At 34.4% G+C, this 22,145-nt stretch overlaps 8 protein-coding genes and 2 pseudogenes across 10 annotated transcripts, besides 4 other annotated features; 2 read left to right on the forward strand and 8 right to left on the reverse strand.

The window, feature by feature from the left end:
• Positions 1 to 11,197: part of a mobile genetic element that runs on past the window's edge.
• On the reverse strand, positions 968 to 1,429 carry TVAGG3_0690150 (KilA, N-terminal/APSES-type HTH, DNA-binding family; the record flags this gene model as incomplete). Its single annotated transcript, XM_051243018.1, has 1 exon — positions 968 to 1,429. A coding segment is annotated over one exon (462 nt), but the record flags the coding sequence as incomplete, so codon positions are not given.
• TVAGG3_0690160 lies at positions 2,030 to 2,778 on the reverse strand (annotated as a pseudogene). The gene has a single exon. A coding segment is annotated over exon 1 (749 nt).
• Positions 3,434 to 4,430, reverse strand: TVAGG3_0690170 (keratin-associated protein family; the record flags this gene model as incomplete). The annotated part of the gene is made up of 1 exon (XM_051243019.1): positions 3,434 to 4,430. A coding segment is annotated over one exon (997 nt), but the record flags the coding sequence as incomplete, so codon positions are not given.
• Positions 10,696 to 11,016, forward strand: TVAGG3_0690180 (uncharacterized protein; the record flags this gene model as incomplete). Its single annotated transcript, XM_001291515.1, has 1 exon — positions 10,696 to 11,016. The coding sequence occupies one exon, from the start codon at positions 10,696 to 10,698 to the stop codon at positions 11,014 to 11,016; it is 321 nt and encodes a 106-aa protein (XP_001291516.1).
• Positions 11,198 to 11,508: a mobile genetic element.
• Positions 11,509 to 11,805: a mobile genetic element.
• Positions 11,806 to 13,976: 2,171 nt separating this feature from the next.
• Positions 13,977 to 22,145: part of a mobile genetic element that runs on past the window's edge.
• On the reverse strand, positions 14,759 to 15,079 carry TVAGG3_0690220 (uncharacterized protein; the record flags this gene model as incomplete). Its single annotated transcript, XM_001296888.1, has 1 exon — positions 14,759 to 15,079. The coding sequence occupies one exon, from the start codon at positions 15,077 to 15,079 to the stop codon at positions 14,759 to 14,761; it is 321 nt and encodes a 106-aa protein (XP_001296889.1).
• On the reverse strand, positions 15,127 to 15,369 carry TVAGG3_0690230 (uncharacterized protein; the record flags this gene model as incomplete). The annotated part of the gene is made up of 1 exon (XM_001296889.1): positions 15,127 to 15,369. One exon carries the CDS (start codon positions 15,367 to 15,369, stop codon positions 15,127 to 15,129), a length of 243 nt encoding a protein of 80 aa, XP_001296890.1.
• On the reverse strand, positions 15,520 to 15,876 carry TVAGG3_0690240 (repellent protein 1 family; the record flags this gene model as incomplete). Its single annotated transcript, XM_051243020.1, has 1 exon — positions 15,520 to 15,876. A coding segment is annotated over one exon (357 nt), but the record flags the coding sequence as incomplete, so codon positions are not given.
• On the reverse strand, positions 17,512 to 17,936 carry TVAGG3_0690250 (uncharacterized protein; the record flags this gene model as incomplete). Its single annotated transcript, XM_051243021.1, has 1 exon — positions 17,512 to 17,936. A coding segment is annotated over one exon (425 nt), but the record flags the coding sequence as incomplete, so codon positions are not given.
• Positions 18,000 to 18,254, forward strand: TVAGG3_0690260 (uncharacterized protein; the record flags this gene model as incomplete). The annotated part of the gene is made up of 1 exon (XM_051243022.1): positions 18,000 to 18,254. One exon carries the CDS (start codon positions 18,000 to 18,002, stop codon positions 18,252 to 18,254), a length of 255 nt encoding a protein of 84 aa, XP_051089609.1.
• TVAGG3_0690270 lies at positions 19,227 to 22,115 on the reverse strand (annotated as a pseudogene). Its single transcript has one exon. A coding segment is annotated over exon 1 (2,889 nt).

Here is a 22,145-nt window from a genome sequence, read left to right on the forward strand (position 1 = left end):
TTGTCAAAATGTCATGTTGTCAACATGGTAACATGGTAGCACCTTCAGTTATTCAAAAATAATTCATAACTACCTTCCTCCTATGTTGTTGTCAAAATGTCATGTTGTCACATTTTTTCAGAGAAGTTAAATGACCTGGTAGCACATGGTAACATGGTAGCACCTTCAGTTCTTCAAAAATAATTCATAACTACCTTCCTCCTGTGTTGTTGTCAAAATGTCATGTTGTCAACATGGTAACATGGTAGCACCTTCAGTTATTCAAAAATAATTCATAACTACCTTCCTCCTATGTTGTTGTCAAAATGTCATGTTGTCACATTTTTTCAGAGAAGTTAAATGACCTGGTAGCACATGGTAACATGGTAGCACCTTCAGTTCTTCAAAAATAATTCATAACTACCTTCCTCCTGTGTTGTTGTCAAAATGTCATGTTGTCAACATGGTAACATGGTAGCACCTTCAGTTATTCAAAAATAATTCATAACTACCTTCCTCCTATGTTGTTGTCAAAATGTCATGTTGTCACATTTTTTCAGAGAAGTTAAATGACCTGGTAGCACATGGTAGCATGGTAGCACCTTCAGTTCTTTAAAAATAATTAATTATTGAATGACTGGGAAATAAATTCACGAAAATTCAAGAGGTGAGAAAAGAGGTGAAAAAAGAGGTGACATCTCACCTAGCCGCTTTGCGGCTCTGACCCTTTGGGTCTCTTCACCTAAACATTATTTTTACTGAATTCAATAAAAATAAATGGTTCATTTACTCACAATATTTTTGTACAAAACGACCCCAAACTTTTAACTTCTTTTCTGCAGCTTCAAATGCTATCTTAGCGAGTTCATATTCTCTAAATTCTCTCTTTAAATCTTCTTGTTCCCATTGGTCTAGTTCGTATGGAGAATCTCTATAACCATAATATATCTCACGTTCATGTTCTAATTGTTTTCACACATTTTCCAACTTCTTCTTCGAACAAAGGTTTAGCATTCTCCACTGTATCTTCGAGTTCTTCTTCATCTAACTTCTCATGAACTTTCTTGTCTATGGAGTCCATAATATCTTTGACATAAAATGCATACTTTACAGAGCACCATTCAGCAACAAAATGAACGAGGTCAGCATGTATGTAAATACCTTTGAATTCATTCATAACGCCCTTAGTAAGCTCATAAAATGCTTGTTTTGAGGTTGAGCCACTTTTGGCTCGACCGTATTCTTTCAACCAAAACTCAAGAATTTCCTGCATTTTAGCACTATTGAGAAATCTGTTTAAATGGTTTAACTTTCCTGCTTCTCTCGCCATCTTTGTTGCATTAATGTAACCATCCTTGTCTCTACGTAAGACTTCAATACCGTTATAAGTGCCTTTTGTGAATGTTTCACCATTAGATTTGTTCGTGAATGTTTTTGCTTCGATTGACATTTCTGTTCTTACATACAAAATAAAAAAAATAAATAAAAATAAAACTAACGTTATTTTTGGTCTTTTGTGAAAATTCACGAAAATTCAAGAGGTGAAAAAAGAGGTGAGAAAACAGGTGAAATCTCACCTAGCCGCTTTGCGGCTCTGACCCTTTGGGTCTCTTCACCTCAATTATATTTTTGGTGTAAATTTATGACAAAAATAAATGGTACCATTAATGATATCATGACTGTTCTCATTCATGTCTGATTTACATCCAACGAAAAAGTTTAGAAGAATTTTCTTATTCTTTCTGGCATGTTTTATCTTTCCAGTACTCCCGCTCTAATGGTCCCAGATGAGTTGGTTTAGATTCTCTCAAGTTCTTAGATGGTATAACATCTTCAACGCCTCCTTCATATCTTACTTTATAAGTGTCATCGTTTGTGTTGTAGTCAAGTATTTCAATAACCACTCCTCGCTTTGCTTCGTCAATTTCAGCAAGTTTGCCATTACTACTTTCGACTAATTTATGTCGAGGGTAAAATGCTATGGAGTCGTCAGCAGCTTTTATAAGATATCCATTACCTTGCGTAGAGTCTACGATATAATAATTTCGACTTAACCTTAAACGTTTCTTTGTCAATGGTTTGTCGTCAAGAACTACACGAACTTTTGTACCAGGAATGAGGGTAAATTGTTTTGAATTTCTGATATTTTGTGTTTGACTTAGTTTCTTTTGTATATACTTTTCTTCTTGTTGTTGTGTCATTGAATTTGGTGTATGTCCTGTTGTAGAATGTGTTGAGGAATTATATACTTCGAGAAAATGTTTCATTGTTTCTTCGGTAAAGTCTCGCTCTTGATTTAAATCTCTGAGAGTCCTTATGAAGCGGTTAATGATACCGAGTATGTTATGGTTATGGTCTTCAGTAGTGTAGTGAGTTATGTTATGCTTAATGAGAAATTCTGTGATTTCATTGCTGAGGTATGCACTGTCTTGGTCTGATGTTAAAGTACTTGGCTATGTTCTGCTACAAACTTTTGTAAAACTCTTAACACTTCACGAGTTCCTTTATTTTTCATTGGATATGCATATGCTTTACGAGTGTTAACATTTATGAAGATGAGGAATGGTTTATGTCCTCCTTTTCTGCTTTGAATGAGAGTGTCAAATTGGTATGCGTCAGGAGTGTTGGAGTAAATTGGTAAAAAGTAGTCGTAAGGATTTATTTTTGTTGATGTACAACATTTTTGTCAAAGAACCTTTTCACTTCAGCTCTGTTAGTAAATCCCGAACTCTTTGCAGCTCCATTGAATTTCTTAAAAGACCTCCATGGATGTTGTTCGAATACTTCTTTCAAGCTCATTTATGTAAAGTTAAAGATTTTATTCTAGGCTCAAGCGCGTTCATTGAACTCTATTCCATGCAAATACAGTCATAAATGGTGGCATATAATCTGCACCCGAGCCTGTTGGATTTGTTGTGAAAGTATGTGAATGATTTCCTCCTGGTTCAGTTGGTCGAAAAGTCTTTTTTGCTGCATTGTTATAAGATGGAGATAAAACGTCATTGCCAGCTTCATATTCTGAGTTGTATAATGGATGGTCTCTTAATGAGTGACTATGGTCGCCAGAAAAGTTTGTCGTTCCTGTATGAGTGCGGTGGAAGGTTTGCTTCAGTAATTTTCTTCGAACCTCCTGTTTGTTTGAATATCTAGCACAGTATAAGAATTTATCTACAATCTGTTCCCAGTACCGAAACCCAGAACTGTTGCTGGATTTGTTGAGTTCATTGACGTATAAATAGAACTATAGGATATAATGTTTGAAGTATTTCTGTCTTTAATGTTTGAAGCTCTGTTTTGTCGGCTTTCTTATCTAACATTGCTGGTAGTTCATATGCTTCAAAGTTTCTGGCATGATCTTCGGTATTCCTGCAACTCTTATCTAAATTGTTAAGAGTATCTTTTACGCTTGTACTTGGATTTTTCTAATGGTGCACTTGAACAAGGTCAAAGTTCAATATTATGTCGTCTGCTCTAACAGTAGTGAAGGATTTATGTGTATGGTTCTTGTCAGCTTTACTGTCATATAAATCTTGAGCAGTGAATTTAATATTATGTTCATCCTTCATGACATAAACATCTTTACATCTAATGTTTCTCATCGTCGTTATGTCGTCATCCGATGTTAAACCTTGTGGAAAGTTAGGAGGTTTACAATATATTGCATCCCCACCAGTTTCTTCAACCGTTCCTTCAATACTTTCTATACCAACAGTTGTGAAGAAATCATGTGTATGGTTCTTATCTGCTTTCTTATCTAACATTGCTGGTAGTTCATATGCTTCAAAGTTTCTGGCATGACTTTCAATGTTCCTGCAACTGTTATCTAAATTGTTAAGAGTATCTTTTACGCTTGTACTTGGATTTTCTAATGGTGCACTTGAACCAAGGTCAAAGTTCAATATTATGTCGTCTGCTCTAACAGTAGTGAAGGATTTATGTGTATGGTTCTTGTCAGCTTTACTGTCTAATGTAGCTTGAAGTTCATTTATATCGGAGATGTTGTGTTTATGAGATTTCAAAACTTTGTTCGTTGCTTCGAGTTCAACTTTGTCAGCTTTACTTTTAATAGCATCTTCAAACGTTATTTTTGACTTAACTCTCAAAGTAAATCTTGGTTCAACTAATACACCGTTAACATTGAAAGTAGAGGCATAAATTTCATCGTTATAACCAAATGCTTCTGGTGCTTTAGCTACATCATACTGTACAGTACAGCTTATGTCATAACCTTTAGCACGAATGTATTTATATCTTCTTTCATTAACATTTTTTGTCTTCACTTCATCACTTCGTGTTAAATATCCATGGTAGTCCGTTATAATCTGTTCGTCTGAAGTTATATAATGAACATGGTTTTTATCTGCTTTTTCGGCTAATTTCTCATTAACATCATTCACTTCTAATTCAACTCTTCCGCCAGAACTCTTATTATCATCATTAATCTTTTTCATTAATTCGGTAATTACGTCATAAAGACTATATTCTGTTTTCGGTTTTGTAAATAATGAGTCAAAATTTCTTTTCATCATTACATCGCTGACATTAATGATATCACCAATTCCTTTTTCATTTATTCTCTTCATTAATTCTGCAATAATGACGAATATATAATCTGTTAATTTATTCTCTTCATCGAGGGTTTATAGAATGTTTTGAAATTGAATCATTAACTCCTCTAAATAACAATAACATATCAGAGATACGTTTTTAATGTCTTGAATAACCCGACAGTATCCTCGCCACTATGGTGGCTCTGAGCCCGTTGGGCTCTGTTGTTCATGTTCTTCGTTCCGTCGTTACGTGGTTTTATATCTCTAACCATCATCAACGCAGCCCTAACCGGAGGGTTTGTTGCTACCTGTTCGAAAATCGTCCGTTATGTATGGTATATCTAAATAATTTCTTTGTGTTTGTTAAAACATTTGAAAACAAGTCTTTTAAAACCATCTAAAAATTTCCTGTTTCACCTAATGTTCTTGCAGCATTTACAAGCTCACCCATTCCCGCTTTTGACCCCAAAAACGTCCATATTGCATTTATTTCACTCTGTATAGTTGTCCATTCAGCGAAACTAACACCCGCATTCGCTAAGCTGAAAATGAAATTCAGTGGATCGAACTTAATTCCACTTCTTTTTCAATTTCAACGAACTCACTAACATGAGATTTTAAATATTCTTTCGTTAAAATTGTTTTCCCCGATGTTATGTCATTAACGAAACTATCACGTCAAAAGTTAACGAATTCAATTTCGTCGTTGATGCTTTTATTTCATACACCGCTTTATCGATAGTTTTTGGCTCACCTTCTTTAGAAGCATATGAAACATTAATGAATGAATTATATGTATTCGTGAATGAGTTAAATCAATGATTTTCATTAATGACGCCTTTAATGATTCATTAACTGTTGAATCCCTTAAAACAATTATGAACTGTCCTTTATGAAAGGTACACTGCAAACCGTCGAGTTTGGATCAAATGCTGTAGTTGGTGCAGGAATATTAATGATATAAGTCATTAAATCATTAAGTGACGTAAATAATGTTGTCGTTTTTGATTTAATTTCTTTAGCATCTGTTATATATGGTAATTTTATTTCTGTAGTTTCTGAATTAAAGATATTCGCTAAAATGTTTTGTAAACTGTTTTGAACAGCAGTATAACCGTTGAATCCGGAACCTCTTACGATTTACCATCCTTAATAAAAGGCATTGTACATGACGTAGTGTTGGGTCAAATCTTTCGGGATTATAATTCAACATAATATTCTAACGCTTCATGAACAGACTTATATACTGTTGTGTCGTTCTTCATGACAACTTCACCATTTACAATGAATGGCATTGTACATGGAGTTAAAATAGGGTCAAACTTTTCATAGTCCTTCCATGTTATGTATTTCTCGGTATTTCCATCAGAAACAATATTTGTCAGTAAGTGTGAGAGAGTATTGACCAAAATATAAACGTTTAGCTCTGTCAGCTTCATACGCATATGCAGCAATACTCATATTTTAATGAGAATAAAATGTTGTTTTCTATTTGCAAAGTACAGACCCAAACGAATACGGACAGTAAAGCTACAAACAAACTTAGGTCTACAGAATGAGCCACTTGCATTCAGAGTTGTTGATTCAATACTATCGCTTCATTCGTTATAACAGATGAAACAGATTTCATGGAGCTTGAAATAGATGGAAAGAAGCATGAAATAAGATTTCACAATAATGTAGAATATAAGATGGAAACATTAGCTGGAGTGTTAAATGCGCTCATAAATACTACAATAAACAAGGATAACGAAGAAAACTTAATGAATGTTAAACTTATTGCAGGAGTTTTGAAGTTCAGTTATGCGAAGGAGTTTAAGATAACACGAATGAGTCATAGAGTTCAATTGCTTCTGGGAGCATACCATATGACATGTCCTTTTGAAAAGTGTTGACAAAACGATTGAGATGAAATCTGTTCCATACGTAATGTTATGGTAATTGTTTTATACGTTGAGTCAAAAATAGCTAATGTCACAGGTATTTCAGGAGTTAATAGTAAAGGTTCAGTAGAATATAAATCCTTCTGTTATGCAGTCAATTCAATGTTCATTCCAAACGTTCCTGTCATAGCAACTCATTTAGGTAAATGGGTTCGCATTAGTCCTCATAATTTGAAGACATGCAATTCAGACTTGTTGACTTTCAGGGCGAGCCTGTAGAACTGAAGGCACCAGTGCGAATGACTGTTGAAGTTGACTTTTTTAGAAAATTTAAATGCAACAGCTTACAGAGAACTCAGAGCTAAAAATATAAAGTATGAATGTTATGTATTAGGTCATGAACTTTGGTTATTGCTGTTTGATGAAACAAATGAGTTAGTTATGTCAGTCAAGAGAACAGAAAAAGGCGTCAAAGGCGCCGAGCGCAAAGCGCTATAATTGTGTTAGTGAAAAATGCACAAGTAATAAGATTAGGTTTGCATTATGAAGATGAGTTCGATACTGTTGAAGAAGTTTTGGATAGATACTATAAGTTGCTTTAATTTACTAAAACATATTTCAAACATAATTTATATTCTGTTGAAAGTTTTGTATATTCATTCGAATATTTATACTTAAAACTCACTCCTGGAGTACCTGGTATTTCAATGATGCGGATGTTACCTATTTTCATGAATGGTGGCGTTTGACCACAGATTCGATTTCAGGTCGAGATAGTCAATGACACATTGTTTCCCTGTTATTCGTGATATAATTTTCAAGGTCCTCCTTTGTTAGAATTATTTGGTTCTTACTTATAAGATTTATCAAAAGCTTCTTATCGTCTTTGAGTAAAATTGTTTGGTATAACTGAAGAAGGTAATGGTCTACGTTATCTGAAGGATTTGTTTGAACATTTATGTAAGGGTTGTCGTTGGCTTCTCTTGAAAGAATTTGGTCCAGTGGTGGATACTCTAACTTAACATCTGATGTAGCGTTAGCGTTTGAAGCTGTGTTTAAATTCACGGATTTCAGCTCTGGTTCTGGCTCTTTCAAACACTCCGAACTATAGTTCTTTATGACAATATTGTTTGTCGTTCGTGAGTCAACATTTGATGTTGGTTAATTGGAACATTAACGGCACCAGCTAGATGGATTTGCTTCTCATTTCATATAGAATAAAAACCTTTTATATGTATGAAATGAACAATATACTCGACAAGGGTTTGAATGTAAAGCTAACGAATGAAAATATTGTTGAATTCACTGAGACAGGTGCAGTGTATAAAGATGTAGAACTACTGAACAAAAGAGCTAAGGGAAGAAGCAGGAAATGAACAAAGGGTGGAAGCCTATAAAAATTTATGTCAATGATGGCTCAGGAGGTTCAAACATAAAGTATGCAGAAAGTTATAGAGTTTATGCTCTCAAAGGTGAAAAGCTTCATTTAGAACAGCTATTCTAACGCATATCCTCAAAAGTTAACGGATGGGGAAGTGGATGATATGAATGACAGCAAAAATATTAACAGAAATGGCGACAGAGATGCATGGAATTTGTTTACCATCAGTCAATTGAAGGTTAAACTTTAAAACAATGTTGGTCGTTCCCATGGAATATTTTTGACTTTAATGGTATTAGTCATGATATGAATCTCAAGGTATGAACGAGGAGAGATGAGAGACTTATATGCTTCCAAATTTCTTCAAAAGGTAATGTTATATGACTGTTTCCAAATGAGTTCAATATCATAGCGTGAGAAACCTTGAAAGATAACGAAGTCAGTTATGAGACGTTTATGTTTAAAGCAAGAAAACGCCATGTTTGCATAAGTATTGCTACAGTTAAGTGGTAATGTCTGACTTTAGTATATGATGTTAGCTAATGGGAGTCAGGCTTTGACACTAAACCTTTTCCGGCGAAGTCGTCGCAAACGAGCAGAGTATTTGAAGGATACTTTTTGAAGGGGTATTTTTGAAAGTTTTGACAGAATGTAGTTTGTAAGTCGTTTCATATCGTAAACTCCTGAGTACTGACGTAAGTGGTGTTTGTCAATAATTCTTTCCATCTCCTCAGAAGTCTTTTGCATTCCTGATGTATAAATTCAACGATGGCATAATATTTCCTCTTACGTCGAATGTAACGTTGAAGAAATTCAATGAGTTGCTATCTGGAACTTTAACGACAGAGGCTTGAACTTTTGACATAAATGTTTTCGCTGTTGATCATAGAGTTGAAGTTGCTGATATAATGATTTGGTCATAATATGAATCTTGATAAACGCTCTGTTATGAGTATATGACGAATGAGGTTAATGTCTTACCTGACCCCATCTTTCACAATAGAAATACACCATTTGAAACAGAACTCTAGTCCTTACTGAAAGGAAGAATATGAGAAACTGTTGAGCTTTTCACTGCTTTCATTCATGTCTTCATCTACGTCATGTATTAAATGCTTCATTTTATCTCCAATATTAAAAATGCAAGTCAGAAATATTCAGAACATAGCACCGAGTCTAACTGACAAGAGTTAAAGATATACTATGAACACGTTATGATGAAACCAACCAAATTCAAGAAAGTCAGTATACTTATGAATATCCAAGACACTGGGTAGAGTATGTAGGAGGTGAGAAAGCTATTGAAATCAGACAAGTTAGAAGTATTCCAGCAGGAAGAACAATTATTGAAGAACTTTAATGTTTTGAGGTATAATGATGAAACAAAGAAGCAAGATAGTTTTCCATTGCTGTGTAATGTGAACCTAGACACAGGAGATGACATGAAAGTTTTTAACACAAAGCTTCAAACGGTAGTAGAGAACAACTGACTGCGGAGGACATCCATTACCTTCAGAAGTTACCATAGCGTATATTTGAAACAAACTCAATAGATTTTAAAGTCGTCTCTGCAAGAAGTCAGGTTTTACATTTAATGAAGCAGATGTATATTCGAAATGAAAACTTAAAGCTATTGCATGGTTAGATAATGACGATTGCTTTAAGAAAATATTTAAATTCAGTGACTCAACGATGTCAATAGATGACCTTCGTGGAATGTTACCATCGATGTTTACAGTAGAAGGTTCAGCAGGATTGCTTACAAGATTGTCAATTGGTGGTATTTGGTTCGTGAGAAATTGTTTATAAAATCCAGTATAAGTGAATTTGCTGAAGAATCTATATTATGTCTTTCAAACTACATGTATTCGCGCCGAAGCATTATAGTATAAAAACTTTGTCAGTAAGTTTAACATAAGACTTGTCGAACCTTCTTCAATGAAAGATGTTGTGCTACTAAAGATGGAAAGGATGGACTCATTATTGAGATGATTTTAATAGCATATTAAATGAGCTTGTTCTTGAAGGTCATTCATGATGAAATAACTGTTGTAGAAGATGTTAGCAATTGTTCAGACATTTTGAAGCGTATAGATGATATAAGAAAGAAGTTTATGAAGCCGCAACGCGGCGAGGACGAAGTCATGAGAATGTTTATGTTTTCATTGACTTTCTCAGTAACGAGAACTTTTATGAGATAATATTGAAGAGAGATGATTTTAATATGGTGTAAATGGTAGCTTGGGAGCTTTAGGCGCAATGGAACAAAAGCATTAGCATTTGGAGCAAAAGCACTTGGGCTTATGACGCAGTAAATAAAATGAGTGGAGGAAGGGTTTCGAAGACATTAGATGCAAATAAAGGAAAGATTGGAGGCTGGGTTGCAAAGAAGTTAAGATTAAATAAAATGGCTCATTAAATAAAGCATCCAATTTGGTTGCGACTGAGTCGGAAAATGCTTTAGGAAAGGACGATGAGTTTGCAAAACATGCAAAAGACTTTAATGACCAGATGAAAGGTGAAACAATGCATTTAAATAGAGTCGATGGAACTCTTCTCTCCACAGTTCTTCCGTATGGTCCTATGGAATGTATGGAAACCTTACGAAAGACATTTGACCCATTGACTGGTGGAAGTAATTGGTATCATTACGGACGAAGAAGAAAGACAGTCAGTTGGAGACAGACGTGAAGAAAGCAACTAAAAAGAAACCAAGGAAGAGAGTTATAAAGCAATGAATTATGAGGTGAAAAAAGAGGTGAAAAAAGAGGTGAGATTTCACCTTCACCTAAATTTATTTTTGCGCTATGTTTTCATACGTGTGAGGGTGGTGATATCATTAATTTTAAGTTTATTTTTTTATTTTATTTTTTATTTTATTTTTTATTTTATTTTTATATAAATGACGAAAACTATTGAGATAACAAACTACAACGGTCATGAGTTCAAGAATTTGTTCTTCGTTCCTCGTGAAAATACATTCTATCAGATACGAGGGAGAAAGGGTAAAGTTAGTTTGAGCGTTTATGACTACAAGCATAATGGAAAGTTTATACAAGCATATGATACAAACGGTAAGCGTGTTTCATTAGCTTTGTCAAAACTTACAGGTATAAACTATGACAGTGATTTTGACCTATATGAAGAAGAAAGTGAGTCAGAAGATTATGAGCTGTTATATGAAGCACAGCAATGGGAGGAGTTGCAATACTTTTGTAAGTGAGAACGTTTATTTTTACATTAGTGAGGTGAAGTGGTTGGCGGCTTTGTAAATATTTAAGGTTAAGTTAGTGTTGTCGTTTGTATTGTAAAATATACGTTAACGGTTTTGTAAAGTGTCAAATTCACATATAATGGGTACGGTGGAACGCAGTGCCGTCGTACCCTTGATATGTATACTAACTCTTGAAGCTGTTCAGAAAGGTCTGAAAAATGATACACTTGATCCCAACATTGTTTACTCAACATTAAAAATATTATTGCAAAGAAAACATTTGATTTAATAAACATTTAATTTATTATAATTAATTTTTTATTACAGTATAGTAAAAAATGCTATAAATAAATTATTATATTTTATTAAAATGTGACTTTTAATAGTAAGTGAATAAAATAAATCAGGAATTGGGAAAGAAATAAGGTTAATTAAAAATAATGAAAATTACAAGTTTAAGGTTAATGAAAAAGTGACAATGGGCGAGTTTGTCCCCCACTCATCAAAAAATGAAAAAAATATTTAGAATTTTTTCCGTCAAAAATAAAAAATGTTCCCACTGAGTGGTTTCCATGGAAAGTTACTACTGGGTCCCACAGGGATTGGCCTAGGGCTGTACAAGATTTAAAAAAACATTGCCGGGTTACCGTAGAGGCCTAAAAAATCGCGCCTCGGCGGCAAGCCGCCTCGGCATTAAGAATGCGCATCTAAATTTTTATATGTCCTTCTTTCTTTTATTTTTCCCTTCCCTTTCTTTTCTTTTTCTTTTTTCCCTCCTCTTGCTCTCATTTACCTTTTTTTCCTTTTCTCATCATTTTTCAAAATTTAAAATTTTTATCAAAAATCTTGCCTATAAAAGCAGACTATGGAACCTTTTAATGCCTCTTAATCAATATTATACAGCATAAAGCATATTAAATGAAAGTAATTACGTATAAATTTATTTTATTATCTTATTTATTAATTCTTTAGCATGTATTGTTTAATATTAACTTTTCTGTACATTAAATATGATATCTCCAAAGTATGAATGCCTTGTAACGAAACGAAAACTTAATTTTATGTTGAATATTTGTCACAAACATTAGATTATTAAAATATATGTTGGATATCCCTTAGTATGAGACTTCATGATTCTTGTTGTCTAACGTGAGCTTTGGATTGCAAGCTCTGTGGTTAACGAACATAAATTAATTGTAAAGTTTTCAAAAATTGTCATCGTTTCTATCAGCATCTATTTTTCCTTTAAAATAATATATTTGTATGAATACAATATTTAGTAATTTTTTTATTTCCCATAATTTCATTCAAAATTTCAGAAAAAATTAATTTCTATTCAATATTATTTCAGCTTCAAAACACTTCATTCTTATAGATGTTGATTCAATAAAGTGTGATTCTATTTATATGAGGTAGGGGCATGAGGCTCGGCAAGTCTTATTGCTTTTTACCTCAATTTAGGTATTAAATAATTATAATGATTCATAGTGGCCGCTGCTGACTGGCCATCAGCAGTCCCCTGGCCAAGATTAATATAATTATTTAATACTTATCCAGTTTTACATCAATAACAACAAAGCTAATCAATCATCATTCAGAAATGCGGGAAATTACTACTAATATTAAAGATTGATAGACATTAGGCTGGCCACCTTCTGTCTAATATCTTTACGAATAAAAATAATACTTTTTAAAACAAATTATTTAATAAATTTTATTAAAAAACAAAATCAAATATCAAATTGATCATCATTCAACTTGATGAAGAAGCGGCATGCTACATATTCTTCTTTGCATGATTCGTTCATTGAATTTCTTGTCTTTCGCAATTCAGATATTACACGTTCTACATCTGCTTCACTGCACGAAAGTGACATCATCCTTTTTCCAATTGGTCTTATTGCTTTTAGTTGCTTTATGCCATTCATGTACCAAAACTTGCCATCATTTTGAGCAAGATGATGACCATTTATAAGATGGGAATCATCTTGCTCTATGAAGAAATCGTAAGCATCACTCAATTCCTTGGCTCTATCGTCTTTATTGATCGTTGGATCAACTGTTGATTCGGCAATTGCTCTTTGTCTGAGGATTGTTATCATGAATGTGTATAGATCTTTTATCTCTTCATCTACAACATCCCAGACCAAGGAATTCCTCGAACCATCGGCATTTGTTTCGGCTGCATGATCGTCGTTAAGCATTTGTTCCTCTTCTGCTTGCTGGATCTCTTCATCATGCTCGGCTACCTCGTCAACACGTTCTGTTCGTTCTTCTTCAAGGATTTCGCCGAGTTTCTCAAATGTGATCTCGCGATTGATGATCCTCAGGGAAGGAATCGTTGGGACTTGCACATCTTTCAACTGCATTATAGGTGGATAGCTTGTCTTTCCTCCAAAACCCTTCTTGTCTCTGATGATCTTCCTTGCTAACGGTGTAAAGCCGAAAGCAAACCGAAGCAAATCAATTCTACCATATTCTTTCATATCATTTTTGAATATTGTAGTGATTGATCGGAGAATCTCTTCACCATCTGGCGTTAATCTTCCTGCCATGTCATCCAACATCCCTTGGCACTGTTGTATCATCAGGAATGCATAAGCACCCATGGACTTGTTGGATTTCAGCCATAATTGAAGTTGCTTTAATGACTTGAATATCATTAAAGCATCTTTAAAGAGTGGAGGAATTCCATCACGTGTCCATTGTAACTGTTCACGTGTAGCTCTGGAAAGGGATAGTAGAAGATCTCCACTTCTTAAAGCAGTATTAATTGTTTCCAGATTATCAAAGATGAAAAACAGAGTATCATATATGTAGAGCCAGCGAGTTTCCGGGATTGATGGAACCCTGATCTTGTATCTCGCTCTCATATCGTGATTCTTAAAGATAATGATAATCTGGTGAACTCTATTCATCAATTCATTCAACAATGGACATTGCTTACGTGCGTGGACAATAGCATTGTTAGTTAGTATGACTATCTTCAGTACTGTGGCACTGCGCGCCATCTTACTGAAGATATGTCAATCTGACACTTTACAAAACCGTTAACGTATATTTTACAACACAACCATAACACCAACTTAACCTTAAATATTTACAAAGCCACCAACCACTAACGACTTCACTAACGAATTCACTACCGTCCTCACTAAATAAAAATAACCTTATTTTTATTTTTTTAAATTTTTTATTTCATTACAAAGACATGTCTGACTACATTTACTATGACTCTTTCCCAGAACGTTTCCGTGAGCTGTTTAAAACTCAAGTAAAACTGAGGAACATGCATTTTAACAAAGACAGACCCATTGACGATGAAAGAAACCCTGAATATATTACAATCCCATATGACGCAAAGTTCATTGCATACATTCCTTATGGTCGCAGAGGAACGAAAACTATTTCAACAAAGAACAAAAATTATTTCTGGAGCGATGAAGAAAATTGCCTTATCTACATAAATGAATACTTAAATAAAGCTACATATTGTACAAAAGAAGGTTGGACTGGATTTGAGCTCTACATATACGACGACGATGGAAACAGACGTTGTGTATACCCATACGATAATATGTACCATTGTTTTCATCAAGCATTAAACGAATACATAGTCAGTAAGGGTCTCATTCCTGTTGAGTAGATATGCTTTATTTTTGTTCTGTCATTTATATAAAAATAAACGTTCTCACTAACGTTCTCACTAATGTTTTCACAAACGACTTCACTAATGTAAAAATAAACGTTCTCACTTACAAAAATATTGCAACTCCTCCCATTGCTGTGCTTCACATAACAACTCATAATCTTCTGACTCACTTTCTTCTTCATATAGGTCAAAGTCACTGTCAAAATAAATGTTAGTAAGTTTTGACAAATGTAATGAAACACGTTTACCGTTTGTATCTATTGCTTGTATAAACTTTCCATTCTTCATTCCTTCATAAACGCTTAAACTAACTTTACCCTTTCTCCCTCGTATCTGATAGAATGTATTTTCACGAGGAACGAAGAACAAGTTCTTGAACTCATGACCGTTGTAGTTTGTTATCTCAATAGTTTTCGTCATTACATCCAAATAAAAATTTTCAGTAAAAATAAAACTAATGAAATATTTTATTCCTCACTGTCGTCTGCTTTCTCCAACTCTTCTAGCTTCTTCTTAAGTTCAGCAATGTTGTCCTCATGAAGTTTAATCTTTCTCAAAATTCCTTCTTTATCTAATGGTTGCTTTATCTTTCTAAACTGAACTCTACCATCCTTCATAGTATGAACGTAAAAACCTTCTGGAACCGCTCCTGATTTAATGTATTCTACCAAGAACTTTTGTTTCATTGCTTCAGTGACTTTAGTCGTCATTTTACTCTAAATAAAATGTTCAAATAAAATAAAAATAACGTTATTTTTTCAGTAAGGAAACGCAGGAGTTTTACGATTTATTTGAGGCGTAGGTTCTGGTTTAAATGTTGGAGTCGGTTTAGGAGTTGACTTTTGAACAGGAGTTTGTACTTCCATAGGTTCAGGAGTCATTGAAGGTGTTGTTTGTGAAGGCGTTGGTTTTGGCGAAGGTGTTGGAGTTTGTTTAACTTCAACTACTTCAGTATTATTTACAACATTTGCTTTATTTCTTTTCAACATCATAACTGCTCCTGCTGTAGCTAGCAAACCTAGTGGGAGACCATATCTTATATAAGGACTTGACCAAATGCTATTTTTGACAGGAGCTGGTGGAACACCTAACCTTGGTGAGACTGCTCTTTGCCATTGTGCAGCTCGTAAGAAATATTCAATAGGTGCTCCATAATCGTTTGGTAAAGTTTGTTTCACAGATGGTGAAGGTTCACGAGAGCTTGATGAAGAACTCATTTATAAGCTTTAAAAATAAACGTTCATCCTTTATTCCTCACCGTCGTCCGTAGCTAAGTTATAGTCATCTAATCTTATTATTGGGATTCCATTAGCACGCACCTGAATGGCAAAGCAACAATCCCTCATAAATCCAATAAGTGGCTTTGGTACGTTTTCAGTTGCTAGTTCAATAGGTCCTTTAACAGACAATTTGTATGTTATTGGAGCAGTAGATGTTTGACCTTGCTGGAAGCAAAAGTCCACTTCTGTTGGAAAACCACATAAGAAATGTGTGTTGTCATAGCTATCCCATTTATGTTCCACACTACCATCATCCACCAATGACCTCATAACATCTTCATTAAATCCTATCATATCATTGTTTGTATTGCAAGCGTTCGCAACCATTTCATAAAATACAGGTCCATATGATTTTTCAGGTTCTGCAGGCATATTTCCATAAGCTCCCATGGAAAGCTGAAGATATTTAAACTTAGGGTTCTCAAAATTAACATAATAGTTGTCTTTCTTTCTAAATAGTGCCCAAATACTTTTAACATTAATAGGCGTATAAGCTGCTGTAAATGGTGCACTTGAACTATCTGTATTCTTTGAGAATGAACCGTCCATAGGAATCCAATCCATAACTTTAACAGGAAAACATAAAGCCTCGTTTGTATAATGTTCTACAAGTTCTGTATAAATGTTAGGGTCTAAAGAAATGACTTTGGATTAATGAAACATTCATTAAAATCCATCTTTGTTCGAAATAGTTGCTGGGTTACAGTTGTAATAGTAACTGTTCCACTAGCTTCTACTGCCTTCGTTATCATAGTGAATGGTTCATTCCATGGAACAAATTTATTTGTCGGTGGATTTGAATCTGAAGCAAATGCAACTTTAAGAGTTGGATTGAAAGCAATGATATCATTTACAGATATAGATGTGCATTGTAAGGCGTCGCTACTGAACTTTACTTTAAGCTGAATGTTTCCTGCAAAAGCTGGAATAAATCGAATAGCTTCTAATGGAAGGAATCTTCTAACAGGAATTCTTAAACGAAGCTTAAAATCAAATGATTTTCCTGCTGTAATTGGACCACTAACAATTTGTCCTGTTCTGCATGTTCCCGAATGACTCCATACATCTTCATGTCGAGTCTTTGAGAAAACATCTACTTTCTTTATTTGTTCGGTAGTTTGTGAGTTTGAAGTTATATATGCTTCTTCTCTTGCGTTGTCTTGAGAATATACGATACGACCATTTGCAAGGATTTGATATCCAGCAACTGCATAGAAAGCGTCATCGAAACCAATCCAAAATCCTGGTGGGTTTGTTTTATTGGAACCTGAACCAATTTCTTTATCTACAATAAATTGACCTTCCATTTTATACGTAATGAATGTATTGTAAAGGTCCAACATATTTTCACCAGGAGGTGAGAGATTGAATGTTACCCATGTGTTATCTTTAGCAGTTCCAGGTTGTGATGGAATCTTTGCGTCAGAATATTTTCTATTAGTGTCACCAATTTGAACTGCATTGTCTATGATATCGAAATATGAGCGAATCTGATGAATATGCTCTGCTGGAGTAAATTCGTTTAGCTGTTCGTTCTGCATGTATTTACTTCGGATAAAAATATCTATTTACTTCATTATTCTCACTCTTCTTCTTGGCATTCGTGGTGGAAGTTGTTTCTTGACATTTTCAATGAACTGTACATTCTCTTTTGTCTCAACTTCTTTCACTGGTGGGTCAGGGTTCTTTGACTCGGTTTGTTTTTCAATGAAATTCACGAACTTTGCAATAAGCTCTTGGTTCGTTATTGAAAGTACATCTGGCTTCTTTTCTTCTGGTTCTTTTGGTGGCTCAGTTTGAACAGAAGGTTTTATATGGGCTTCGCCCTCGGTGCCATGCACCTTAATGTTGTCGCTTTCTGCATTCGCTAATGGAACCTTTCTTTTTCTTACGTATATTTTACCATCTTTACTCTGACTTACGTAATAGAAAGGATGTTGTATTCCTCTTGCGTCATTTAATATAATAGACTCTCGCTCTGATTTTGACAAGCTCATTTTACATCGGTTAAAGTTTTAAGTTAGATTTTTATCCGCAGTCAAATGACTCAGACAAGTCATATGGACAAGACCCAAGGGGTCATAGATGTTGAAGCATTGAAGAAAGAAATTCGCGAGCAAATTTTATCCGAACTGAAGGAACAAAAACAAGAACAAAAGCCAGAGAAACCAAAGAGAAAACTTAGTGAAAAACAACTTGCTGCATTAGCTGCTGGAAGACAAAAGAACCCACGTTTGCTGGCGAAGAAAGCTAGAGAAGAAGCAAAAGCAAAGGAAGAACAAAAAGCTAAAGAAGCTGAAGCAAAGAAAGAGTAAATGGTTTATTTTATCCGAATTAAATGTATAGACAAATACCTTTAACTGTTGCGTTCAGTAGTGAAAACCCTGACGTCAAAATAAAGGGGAACAGAGTAACGTTTAAGTTTCCAACAGACTGGATTGTGAACATAAATGAAGAGAAGTACATTGGCATAACATCTATGTATATAACACGTGCTTTCAGAAAGGTTGACTTTATACTTCAAGTCGAGATAGAAAATGACGAACAGTCTTTAAGCGCCCAAAACATTCACATATACAAATACTTTAAAGACGATACAACATTGTTGCAATGTATGATTTCATTTAATGAGATGTTCGAGAAAAAGTTCAACATTGAAGTACAAACTTTACAGCCTTTACGTGAGTTTCTTGCACAACTGAAGGAAGAAGGTAGTCGGCCACAACTTATAGACTTTCATTATGAATTTAATGAAAATGAAGATGGAACTCATGACTGTCAATTCATTGTATTCTCACCATTCAATGAAGTCGCTAAAGAGAAAGAAAATCCATTACGTATAAGATTTCAAATCTCTGAACCAAGTGATGATTTCAAGAATGTTTTCAATTATGATGCAATGCTTCCGAGGAAAAATGAATTTTCAAAGATTGTAACACCTGGCATTTGGGATAGAAAGCAAGCTATATTATATTCAAACTTAAGTAAGGGAGTTGAAAATGAGTTCATTGGTCATACAAGAACTTCACCACTTCCTAACTAATACTTAAATTTGGCTTCAATCGTGAGTTTTTGGATAGACATGTTCTCCACTCATGACCATAACTGCCCAGTGTTCTTACCTCCAGACCATAAGGACTGTCTCTACATTGAAGCACAACTCTTAAACTCTACCATCGCAGTATTGTAAAATCTACGCTAGCTTTATTTTTATCACGAATGACCTCATTGCTGACAAAAATAAATGACCTCATTCATGACCTCATTGCTGACAAAAATAAATGACCTCAGAACTTCAACTTACGAATAAAGCTTGTTTTAGTCGTTATTGAGAAGTTAAACTTCTCTTCAAAGCAAGGTTGACATGACTTACATAAGTCAAATCCAATCTCTTGACCGTCATAAAGTGCTTTATAAAGTTTCATGACACTGAACTCAGAGTCTTTGTCAAATTTTCCTTGCGGAACCATTAAACCTTTATCTTCATTGTAATAGCATTGTATAGCTTCAGGAAACATTTCATTAGCGGTTAAAGCAATAACATCTTGCTTCACGCCTTTCATTCTGCAGTGAAATGCAACTTCATTTAAATCGTTAGTGAGTAAGTCTATGTAGGTCTTCTTTCCACAAAATATTGACTTGTATGCTAAACTTTGTTTTCCAGGTGTTATTTCTGCGAAGTCGCTATGAAACTGACCAAGGTTTTTACCAATGAGAACTCTTCCATAACGTTTCTCAAACTCTTCAGCTAAACGAGGGATATCTTCATTGTAGAGATGCATACTGTCGGTATCGCTATAAAAGATGTCCATTCCTAAGTCTTCAGCAGTACAGAATACTTCACACATTATTCTCTTCGACATAGATAGAATGTTAACACCAAATGGACAGAAGTTAAAGTGTCTGCAAATGCTTTTCGTTAGCTTGAAAATAGTTTTATCTGAACCATCCAAACCTTCGAACTTCACTATATGGTTGTAATTTCTTATAGCATATCTTATAGCATCTTTGTCATCTACTATGGTTATTTTTGACTCAATAGGAGATAAAATGGTTTTGCCATAAATGCTGTTCAGAATGAGTTTTATAATTTCTTGTAATGGGTTTTCTTCTTTCTTATACTTTAACCTTAACTCAAACAATTTCTTAACTTCATCTCTTATTCTCAAATCTCTGTTTCCATCGTAATAGTATCCTTGCAACACTTCACATTTGACACCTTGATATTTTATGAGGTCTTGTAATGTTATATGGTCAACATACATTAAACAGCAAGTGTTTGAACTTCTGGGAACGTTAAGTTCTGGATTTAGTTCAGGGTCACAAACTATTAAAGGAAAGTGTCTGTGTATACCAATCTCTGTTATCTTAATGAGAACAAAGAAGCCAGACATAAACTTTTCACCAATGGGTTCCTTTTGGTCGTCATCGAATAAATGTCTCATGAGATACTCTGTGCTTAGCATCTCATCCTTCATAACCTTTGGAATTCCTTCCAAAGTATAAAGTCTTGCTATAGCTGATGGATATAATGAAACAGCGTCGAAATCAGCAATGAGTTTCTTTTCGCTCTTTTGTTTCATGTTATCTGACAGCATACATCTTCCACCTTGAATGCATCTCGAAATAAATTCTCTTGGTTTATTTGAGAGGTCATAAAGATTTCCATTCGGGAAGTACACTCTGTTCTCAAATAATTTGTTAGCAATAAAACAAATACTAACGTAGTCATAAACGTTTAAATCAAACTCTTTCAATAAGTCATTGCGGAACTTTACAAAACCTTCTCTTAAAATTCTTACATCTTGTTTGCAGTAAAACGTGCTATATTTTTCTAAGTCGAAGTGGTTCTCATCTATTCTGCAACCTTTGATGGAATCTATGTTCTTCATGAACGTTTCAATATCTTTTACAAACTTACACGCTTCAGAAATGACACCAGTTCTGTTGTCATTTGCTAACAAAGTACTGCTGTAGTAGTTGTATGGAAATACTTCTTTCGGTCCTGTTTGTAAGTTAAACATAGCAGGAAATAGTTTAAGCTTCTTATTTATAACACTGTAAGAGTCTTTTATAATAATTGCCCGTCCTTTATATAAACCAGTTATTTGCATTGTTCGTGAACCTTTAATGATGGGAGTTCCTTTCACTTCTGTCATGTGTCTTAAGATGAAGTTTATATCATAACTGAGGTTATGGAAATATATTAAACTCTTGTCAGGAAGTCGCTCCAAAAATTCTGTTGCAGTTTGACCCCATATGCTTTCACTCACTGAACCATCTTCACTGTCAAACAGATGTTAAAAGCTTTATGAAAGCCATCGGTACTGCACTCAAAGTCAGCAAAGAAAACGTGCTCAGGAATGAACTTGCACTTATTTTTATTTACTTCTTTTGACTCTGCTTTCTTCTTCAGTTGTACACAATACTTTGGAGCATATGTCAAATCTTTAAATGGTGCAAGGTTCTGTTTATATAAGTCAGTCGTATATGTGAAAAGTTCTCCATAAGAAATAGGTTCGAAATATTTGCACTCCCACAATGTTTTCATAACATCCCATAACGGTGTTGTTCTATCATAACGAACTACATATTTGTTCTCTCTCTTTGTATAAATCTTCATCTGTTTCTCAATGTTCATTCCACCACAAGCTTTGAGAATTTCTTTATAGTTTCGAATGAAGTATGTTGTCATTGGTAATCTTTCATTTAGCATGTAGTGGTGTTCAACAAGAAGTAAGTCAATAGTTCGAGCAGTTTCACATTCTTTTGGTATGTAGTGAATTATTCTGTTATCTTTGGAGTTGTCGAAATAACCAATGGTAACATTAAATGCTATACCAGTTGCGTCAGAAATTTCTTGTACTTTACTTTGAGGAAAGTCTCTAACACGAATGACTTCTCTCATGTGGTCAATAGTTTCTTCATTTACTCCAGCCTGAATGCAAGCATAAACGAAACAATTGTCTTCTGTCATAAGTGTTGCAGTTCTTTTGTTCAGTTCATTGAAGATTTGGTAGCGTTCAAGATTTATAGGTAATGTGCAAAGATACTTCCAGAACTGACCGCTTCTCTTCTTATAAAACTTCTTTTCACCAAGGATTTCATTCCAGAAGTCATCTATATCTTGTTTATCTCCTGTTTGTTTAAGTCTGTTCAATAATCTTTTCTGTTTCTGTCAGTGTGCTTTCATCTCTATATGGTCG

This window comes from Trichomonas vaginalis, chromosome III (genome assembly GCF_026262505.1).
Source record: "Trichomonas vaginalis G3 chromosome III, whole genome shotgun sequence".
Lineage (NCBI taxonomy): Eukaryota > Parabasalia > Trichomonadida > Trichomonadidae > Trichomonas > Trichomonas vaginalis.